This window comes from Stegastes partitus, unplaced genomic scaffold, assembly GCF_000690725.1.
Source record: "Stegastes partitus isolate 25-593 unplaced genomic scaffold, Stegastes_partitus-1.0.2 Scaffold1435, whole genome shotgun sequence".
Lineage (NCBI taxonomy): Eukaryota > Metazoa > Chordata > Actinopteri > Pomacentridae > Stegastes > Stegastes partitus.
This window is the reverse complement of record NW_007579166.1, coordinates 73,032-81,987: the sequence shown is the minus strand read 5'-3', so window position 1 is coordinate 81,987 and position 8,956 is coordinate 73,032. Positions and strand designations below refer to the sequence as shown.

General features: G+C 42.2%; 2 protein-coding genes across 3 annotated transcripts in view; both read right to left on the bottom strand.

Moving 5' to 3' along the window:
- Positions 1-733, bottom strand: part of arhgef4 (Rho guanine nucleotide exchange factor (GEF) 4) — an 89,148-nt gene extending 88,415 nt beyond the window's left edge. Inside the window, exon 1 of the mRNA XM_008299585.1 lies at positions 670-733. The gene's annotated coding sequence lies outside the window, so the exon portion shown is untranslated. The remainder of the gene's footprint in view (positions 1-669) is intronic.
- Positions 734-7,774: 7,041 nt separating this feature from the next.
- The window catches only part of chchd7 (coiled-coil-helix-coiled-coil-helix domain containing 7), a 6,123-nt gene continuing 4,941 nt past the window's right edge, over positions 7,775-8,956 (bottom strand). For both annotated transcript variants that reach the window (XM_008299582.1, XM_008299583.1), the window contains exon 4: positions 7,775-8,691. In XM_008299582.1, coding sequence (XP_008297804.1) covers positions 8,587-8,691 — 105 coding nt within the window. In that variant the 3' untranslated portion in view covers positions 7,775-8,586. The remainder of the gene's footprint in view (positions 8,692-8,956) is intronic.

The following is an 8,956-nucleotide window of genomic DNA, read 5'->3' as shown; positions in this document are numbered from 1 at the left end:
GTCCAGAATACCTGTCAACAGGTGAGAAGTCTGACTGAGAGTTACAGGAAACACCTGATGGCAGTGATTGGCTCAGAGGGTTGTTCAACTAGATAGTAGTTAACGGGTCCCAGCATGCTGGTTTTAAAAAATATTTCTGTTGAACCACAATTCAAAAGCAACGTCATGATGTTCATTATTTTTTTATTTATTTTTACTTTTGTCAGCTTCATCTTATTTCAGTGACAGCTGGCTGTTGGTTTCCTTCTTTGATGGGAGGCTGTGAACACATGTGAGGACTGTCCAGAGCTCACATGGAGATGGTGACTGCTCCATTCATTCCAACAAAACAGCTTAACACCCACACAGAAGATTATTACAGTAACAGGTCACCTGACTCAGACCTGGTGGACCATGAAGGCATCAGTACCTCATAAAGCATGTTTACAATAAATCATTAAGATGACAAATGCAGATAAACTGTGATGTGTACATCCTTGTATATATTTATATACTTTCTTTCTATTGTTATTTAACTTTACTCTGTATTTTCCTATTCCTGTTAATCCTGCTCATTCCTGGACGACACCAGACTCCTGTATGTTTTGTCCGTACTTCGTCATTGGAGCTGGTTCTGGTTCTGATCCGTTTTTCTTCACCTAACTACTTAAACTGTGAGGACAGACTCACCTGGTACCACCTGAGCAGAGCCCAGCAGAGCAGGTGAGCTGCCAGGCTGAACTTGGCGGTCCGGTACCGCTCAGCCAGACCGGACAGACACCGGAGCAGCTCGGAGCCTCCTGCCCCGCCGCTCGGCTCCTCTCCGCCGCCGCCTGAGCCGCTGCTGCCCGGCCTGTCCATCGGTTCCCTGCTGCTCTGCTGTTGGACTCCGGGAAAGTTCACAGCTCGCCTGGAAGTTCCTGGGACCTCTGCTGGAGCACTAACCGGAACCTAAAACGTGCGTCCCATGCTGGTACCTGGAGGTCCACCTGGTCCATCCGACACACCTGACGGGGATCCTCCAGCGGAGCCACCGGCGGCTGATCGGTTTAAGATCCCACAGCTCCCCTCTGGATCCACGTTAATCAGGCTGCCTGGGCTTTGATTCATGGCTAGCATGCTACCTGTTGCACAATGCTGCCTTACAGCGCCCCCTGCTGGTACAACCATGTAATACAGCACATGAACAACAGCTGACTGAGTTCAGCTAAAACTGAAGCAAAGGCTCAGTTTGCTTTAAGAGAAGTGGTCATTTTTAAACCATGTACCCTCCCATTAAAGAAGGAAAACAACCAGCTGTCACTGAAATAAGCTGAAACTGACAAAAGAAATAATAAATAAAAATATAATGAACATCATGACGTTGCTTTTGAATTGTGGTTCAACAGAAACATTAAAAAAAACAAACAGCCTGATGGGACCTGTGAACTACTATCTAGCTGAACAATCCTCTGAGCCAATCACTGCCATCAGGTGTTTCCTGTAGCTCTCAGTCAGACTTCTGCACCTGTTGACAGGTGTTCTGGACCACTGCTCATCAGCAAAGGCCTCTCATTAGTCAGGGACAGTTTTATTTTTTAAATTATTACTTTCAACCAAAATTCAAAAGCAACGTCTCATTTCACTAAATTCTAATTTTATAATTTTTTATTTATTATTACTTTTTTCAGTTTCTGGTTATTTGAGGGACTGTTGTGAGTTTTGTCTTTTCTTTCATGGAAGGGTTTGGGGACGACTGCATGTTGTCGTGCTGCTAAAATGTGCTGCAAATGCTGACAGGTGCTTCTATTTTTTATCCTCATTGATTTCAAATAGTCGACTCCAGAAACATCTCTCAGTTGAACAGCATCCCTTTGTCACACATGAATATCATGCATGTCCACCCACTGAGTTAAAGACTCCCACAGGGCTGATGGTGGATGTGTTGGACGATGCTGCTGGAGCTTGAACATTACAGAGTTGTCCATCAACCGATGCCTCAAGTATGAGACGGATCATCCTCGGAGCTTCAGTAGAAATCAACTGTTGGTTCTTCACCATCAAGAGAAGTCTAGTTAGTTACTACTGAAGCTCTGAGGATTACTGAGAATCTCCACACGGTATCCATCATTTACACTCAACAACCATAAATCAGTTCTAAATGCAGATTAAAGGCGTTACATGATTGTCATCAGAGCGAGATTTGGTGATAGTGATGTTCTCATCATCCCTATCAAGAACAACACAACTACTGAAGGAGTAAACATATCTTTGGATTTTAAAGGATGACAAGGCGCCTTTTTACCAAACTGGTGAGTGAGCAGATAAAATATGTTTTCCTGTAAATATAAATCATGTTTTCTCTGCCATTGTTATGCTGATAACGACAACTTTTCTAATTGGATCATGGCTCCATGGTTTATACATGCTTGTTCTTAGCTGTGACTCTCCATCCCTCTGGATCAGGGTTTATTACTGGTCATAATTATAATACTCTGTATGCTGATGTCTGGTTCCCCACACTTCCCTGCAAGCCGTCACAGACAATGGATTTTTTTTACCTCCTTCATTTCACTGTTTGAACACATACTGGTTTATTTTACTGACCGTGCTAAATCTGGTTTATACTCACCACATGCAGAACTATCTACAGCTTTTTTTTTTTTTTTTTTATCTTTAACGCTACACATGCTTCCAATCAACCTAACAATCCCCAGAACTCATCTTTCATTAACGGTCAATAACTGTGGGCTGTAAAATCAGGCAACAGAGAGAAACAGCCGTTAGTTGATTTCCACTTTGTGCAGATCCTCTACGGTGATGTACACCACCTGGAACGACACAGATACAGAACGCTTCATCACACCGTAGCAACGATTAAACAGTAAAAAAAACATTCATACACAGCTCATGTCCCCTGCCTTCACCCTGAGTCAGCTGAGTCAGCCCCCCACCACCCTAGTGAGGATGAAGGTGTAGAGATGATGGATGGATGGATTAAATGTCATAGCTGTGAGTTTTATTTCTTGTGTCTACCAATATACCAATAACAATAATTATTATTATATTTTAGCATTAAAAATGTCCCTTCAGTTACAGAGCTTCTCCATGCTGGTGCGTTAACCATCACAGAGACAGAACAATGATGTTGGTAATTATCTGTGCTGTGGCATAAACCTGACACTGAGTGGTGGTCCAATAAATGTGTTAAGCGCTGAATATTTTGACCCAGCCGAGTTTGTCACATTTCAAAAAGACCTGTAATAAATCTATGAAAGAACTCTTTTATGTTTCACGCCGTCCGTGTGTTAAATAAAAAATAAAAATGTCTGACGTCTGNTTGATTTCCACTTTGTGCAGATCCTCTACGGTGATGTACACCACCTGGAACGACACAGATACAGACCGCTTCACCACACCGTAGCAACGATTAAACAGTAAAAAAACATTCATACACAGCTCATGTCCCCTGACTTCACCCTGAGTCAGCTGGGATGGACTCCAAACATCCCGGTTCTTGTGTCTACCAATACACCAATAATAATAATTATTGTTATATTTTAGCATTAAAAATGTCCCTTCAGTTACAGAGCTTCTACATGCTGGTGCGTTAACCATCACAGAGACAGAACAGTGATGTTGGTAATTATCTGTGCTGTGGCATAAACCTGACATCGGGTGGTGGTCCAATAAACGTGTTAAGCACTGAATATTTTGACCCAGCAGAGTTTGTCACATTTCAAAAAGACCTGTAATAAATCTATGAAAGAACTCTTTCATACTTCACGCCGTCCGTGTGTTAAATAAAAAATAAAAATGTCTGACGTCTGGAAGTTCTGGTCACACTGACTTGGATAAAGACAATATCAGTAAATGTACTCCTGAGGTTATAAAGCTATCATGAACATGTTCTGCTCATCCGACAGATAATAAAGCAGGCAGGTAGTTAGAGGTATGTTATAACACAATAAAGACCAGGTGATGCCTCCTCTGCTCAAATCCCTGCTGGGAGGGACCAAGACAAGAGGAGAGGAGTCGAGGAACAGAACTGAGGATGTGTAGTTAGTGAAATTAGGTTGGTGCCTTTAAACATAAAGTACATACCTGAAGGAGGGGCTCCTACTCACCTGGTCGTGGGTGGGGTTGGGGTAGTCACAGACGCTCTGTGGGAAGGCAGAGCGCACCAACATCTTCACCTCTTCAGGAAAAACGTAGGTGAGCTGACCCACATTCTGGCCGTCCACACCAGCTCTGTGAAACATCTGGAACGAAAGCGAGAAGAGGATGAAGAGGAAGAGCCCAGACGATAATTCATAGCTGCTGGTGGGTGTGAATACACAAGACTCAGGGCAGAATTCACGGCCGAGGGTTCAGATTGAGTCACACCATTCGGTTACATGAGCACAGACCAGTTTCCTCCGTAAAAGACGGTAGACTTTCTTCCGACGAGCGTGGTCGCTCCTGAGGCGTTTGGCGGCGTGGAGGAGTGATGCCATCCACACAGGAAGTCTGCAGAAAGAGGAGGAGTTACACATATGAAGGGTATCTATGTAAACTAGTGCCCCTGGGGGTAACTTAGGGCATGTAATGGTAATAGTAAAGGCAGCCATGTGGTAGTTAAAATAGGGTAAATAAAATGGAACATGGTGAGATAAGAATAAAGTAAAATATCGTATTAACAACAAATCATGCACATGAGGTGCTAAAATGGTTCAGAGGTACAAAGTGACTGTACATGAACGTAGCAGGAAGAGAGTTACGACACCTGTATGAGGTGTAATTTAAGGTGCAGGTTGACTGAACATTAAAAGGTTTAGTGTGATGTATGGATGATGTATGGAATATGCAGTGTCTCGATGTAAAACGGGATCACAGGCAGGATGAGTGAGGCGGGTTCCTTTGTGATCTGCAGGCGTCACTGAAAGCTGCAATTTCAAAAAGGACTTTGTGTTTTTGTGCACATGTTCACAGGGGGAATTGAAGGAAATGTGTAGTTTACCCAAACGAACAGCAGAGATCAGCGTACGCATCCATGAGGAGGCCGACGGAGGCAGCAAAGGTCTGTGGACCAAACACATTCTGTCAAAGTGTGACCTACAAGTGAAAAGGTTCCTGTTCCACTCAAGTACAGTTCACATCCATCCATCCATTATCTATACACCGCTTACTCCTCACTGGGTTACAGTTCATATCAATTCAACCACAATGAAGAACATCTGAAGCTCTGGGGAAACACGCTGAACGTGTGTAACGGCTTTATTCTCCATTTACGGACAGATCTGTGCAACAACATGAATATTTCTGTATTTGTGCTCATGAAGGAATCTGTGAGATGCTGTTGATATGTGCCGTGTTGTTATTTCTACAGCCAAAGACATTTATTCTTATTTTTCTACTGACATCTCTTAAATGTTTCTGACCGTCCTCTTTTCTTGCTGGAATGATGTAATTAGGATTAATAAAGGCTCATCTTATTTTATATTATATTGTAAGAAGTCTGATTACTGACAGGCGTTAGCTCACATATCAACTCCTTTCACATTCTGAGTTTTATTGTTGGATCACAAATGAAGCTTTGTCTGAGTTGATAGCATTTACCAATATATATATAATAAACAGCAAGAACCAGACACTGAAACTAAAGGCGCTGTTGGTTTCTTGGACTGAAGAATAAAACAATCTCATCTGTTGATGCCCCCAAGTAATGACCTGATATAAAACTACCCTCTACAGACAGCATGTAGCTGAGGTGGAACAGAATAAGTCTCAAGTCTTTATTATTACCAGTTCAGCCTAAATAAAAGCGTCAGTATAACTCTGTTGGACTGTATGAAGGTAGAGGTGAGCTCACAGAACACTGCTGTGGACTAACAGGGCCAGTTAGAGTCCAGACTGGAAGTATTTGGACAGTTCACTTTAACATGATGCCTGTGAAGCATTTAGTGTCAAATGACTTTTAAACACCTAAACTTTAAGTGTTAAAAGGCTGATAACGCTGGTTTACAAGTCTCTGAAAATGAGCTGCTTCAGACAGAGAGAAAAAAAAGGTAAACTGGATGGACTGTAGCAGCTAACTAGCATTTTATAAAGAGACTGTTTAGCTAACTAACTAAGTTACCTGGATAAAAAATACAATAAAATAACTTCATGTTTACTACATTTTTCACGGAGGTGTCTCTGGTGATGCCCACTTCTGCTTATTTAGAGTTATCGGTGTTTGTGTGATATTAACATTAGTTTACATTGATCCACACATTAGCTGGAGGACATGTGGAGATGCAGCCTACCTGTGCGCGTCCTGTATGAGCATTACGTCATCGTGGAGCTGGACGCTCATTGGCTCAGCGAGCTTGATTGACAGGAAGCAGACGTCCCGATGGCAGCAGCAGCTCCTCGTCGGTGAAGGTGGATGATGCTGGATTCAGTTTGACACCAGTGTCTCGTACAGGACATGCATGTTGGAGCCAAAATCTGATCACTGGAGCTACACAGTGAAGAAGAATTATGGTTCACGAATAGTTTGGATTAAGTGCCTTCATGAAACTTTGCTGAAGTACAGTAGTGGAATAAATCTAATTAATGTAGGCTATCATCCTAGAAGCAATAAAAATCACTTTCCACTTTCTTTGTCTTTGATGGTCTGGATCACAGAGTTTGATGGGACAGTTATTGCCTGAGCTAAAAAAACAAAAACATTTAATTGTTACGTGTAATTTATCCCCCCAAAATATGGATATATAAAATCACATGAGCATCTAGAATCTGAGGTTTTACTGTAATTTATCTCCACAAATTTATTTTGTTTTAAAAAGTCGCTCTCTTCCACACAAACACATAAAAATAATAACTTTAAAACGTGGCGTTAAACATTTAGTTTTATTCAACATCAGTATTGTTGCGCCTCTGCGGTTATAAACCCTTGAAGTAACTTACAGAAGTTTCTTATGTCCAGTTTTCTTTGACATCTTTTAAATCCTAATTACCAAACACACGCACGCACACACACACACACACACAAATATAAATGTAGTTGACAGCACTGATTATAATCAGAATATTCACTGCACTGCCTTCGGTCCTGTCCAACAGGCTGAACGTAACTGTTAAAAGCATAATGGAGTGACAGCAGGGATGACCAATCAGATGTTAGCGAATATCCGGCAGAGCCAATCAGAGAGCGATATTCAGGTTGGAGGCGGGACTTCCAGCAGAGACACCTTACCTGTGTGCTCTGGGTCATGAAGCTGCTGGAGAAGCGATGACGGATAGTCTTGATTTAATTGAACAGATTTAAGCTTTCATTTTTTTTAATTTGACCAAACAGGTCTGTGCTCCAAAAGTTATGTTCCTATACGACTAAATCAAATCAATGAATCAATCAGACTTGATTTCTGTAGCAACAGAAACACAAACCAAAGGGCTTCACAGTAAAACAATCCAGTCTTAAAAGCAGAGAGACACACCTGGAGAGAATCATTTATGATGTTTAGATCATCAGTAAAAACGGATCGCCAAGGCAGGGAGAGGATTTCATGGAGCATCAACCAGCATAAACTCCTCCAGAGAGTTCAAATCCACAAGCTTCAGTAGATCTAATAGTCTCCATCTTACTGCTGAAGTGGACTGCAAGACATCTACAGGTGCTGCTTGAGTTGATTAAACGATCATCTGTTGTAAACAAAAGTTTTGGGTTATTTCGATTCTCTGTCATCAGTTTTGAAAAGCGAGCATTTCTGGTCTGTTCAATTGTTTTTTGTGAATGTTTGGCTGTTCACAGAAAATCTAATAATTAACAATATATCATAAAATACTGATAAACATTTGCAGTCATTTTAATAGTAATATAGCGCTTCCAGACAGTTTTGGAGGTTTATTAGGCAGGTTTTGCTGAATAAAACCCATCAACAGTTTAAAAAAAAGACATAAATGATGAGATAAACCTTCATCCATCACCGCTCTGAGCACACAGGCCCACTGTGGTGATTACAGGATCTAAAACATGGCCTCTGCTGTGTGTCTGCTGAGTTACATGTTGATGAAAATTCGTGTAGTTTATCAAATTTAAATTTCCACTGACTTATCAACACTTCAAAAAGTTGCACTAGTTGTGTCCAGACCAAAGCAGACATCCATCTTCACCTTGTAGATGGTTGAAACACAGTTTCTGGCTCGATCCAGACATCACAGATGAAGCGGTTCTCCACACTGGAGCGATTTACGTTGTGAATGAGTTGAACTTCTGGGTTTAAGCAAACACCTGTAGCTGTACCGTCAGTAGAACTGGTTTTGGTTCTGTAACACCAAAACAAAACAAAACACTGCAGCAGGCTGTATTCTCTTTAGAACATAAACAACTCCATTTATTTTCTCTTTTAATTCAGTCACTCAGTGTTACTGAACCAAAATAAATAACCTGACATGCTGTCTCTGTGACTTCCCTCCAGGTCTCCACTTTATTCTCCAGTCATCACTTACAGTCACTTCCACACAACCTGAGTTTAAACATGTGGTTCTCCAGAGCCCAGCGTACGCCCGCTGCAGTGCACCAGCATCACCACAACATGCCGGCCGTGAGGACACCTCCTGGGCCCGCTCGTCTGCACAGTGTCCATGTGACCGAGCTCGCTCTCAGTACGGTTTTCCTCCGATAGCGTTGAGCATCTGCAGCCTCTCCTCAGCAGTGGGCATGTCCGGCCTCACACCGTCTCTTCTCCTCTGCACCATGATGTTGTGCTGCAAAGAAACAAGGAACATCACATGAGATTATACCTGACAGCTCCACAGAGCAGCCTGCTGCTGAACACCGTTACCTTCCTGTGAAAAGCCCAGTGGGCCACCATAACACAGGGTTTCTGGAGCATCTGTAGCTGCCCACTGTGGAAGCATGAAGGGGGAGTGTCTTTCCCTCGCCACCTTTTTAACCCTTAGAAATGTGATTTTAAAAAAAGGCACAAGAAACAAATGCTCTTCTTATTCCCAAACATGTCAACTGGTGAAG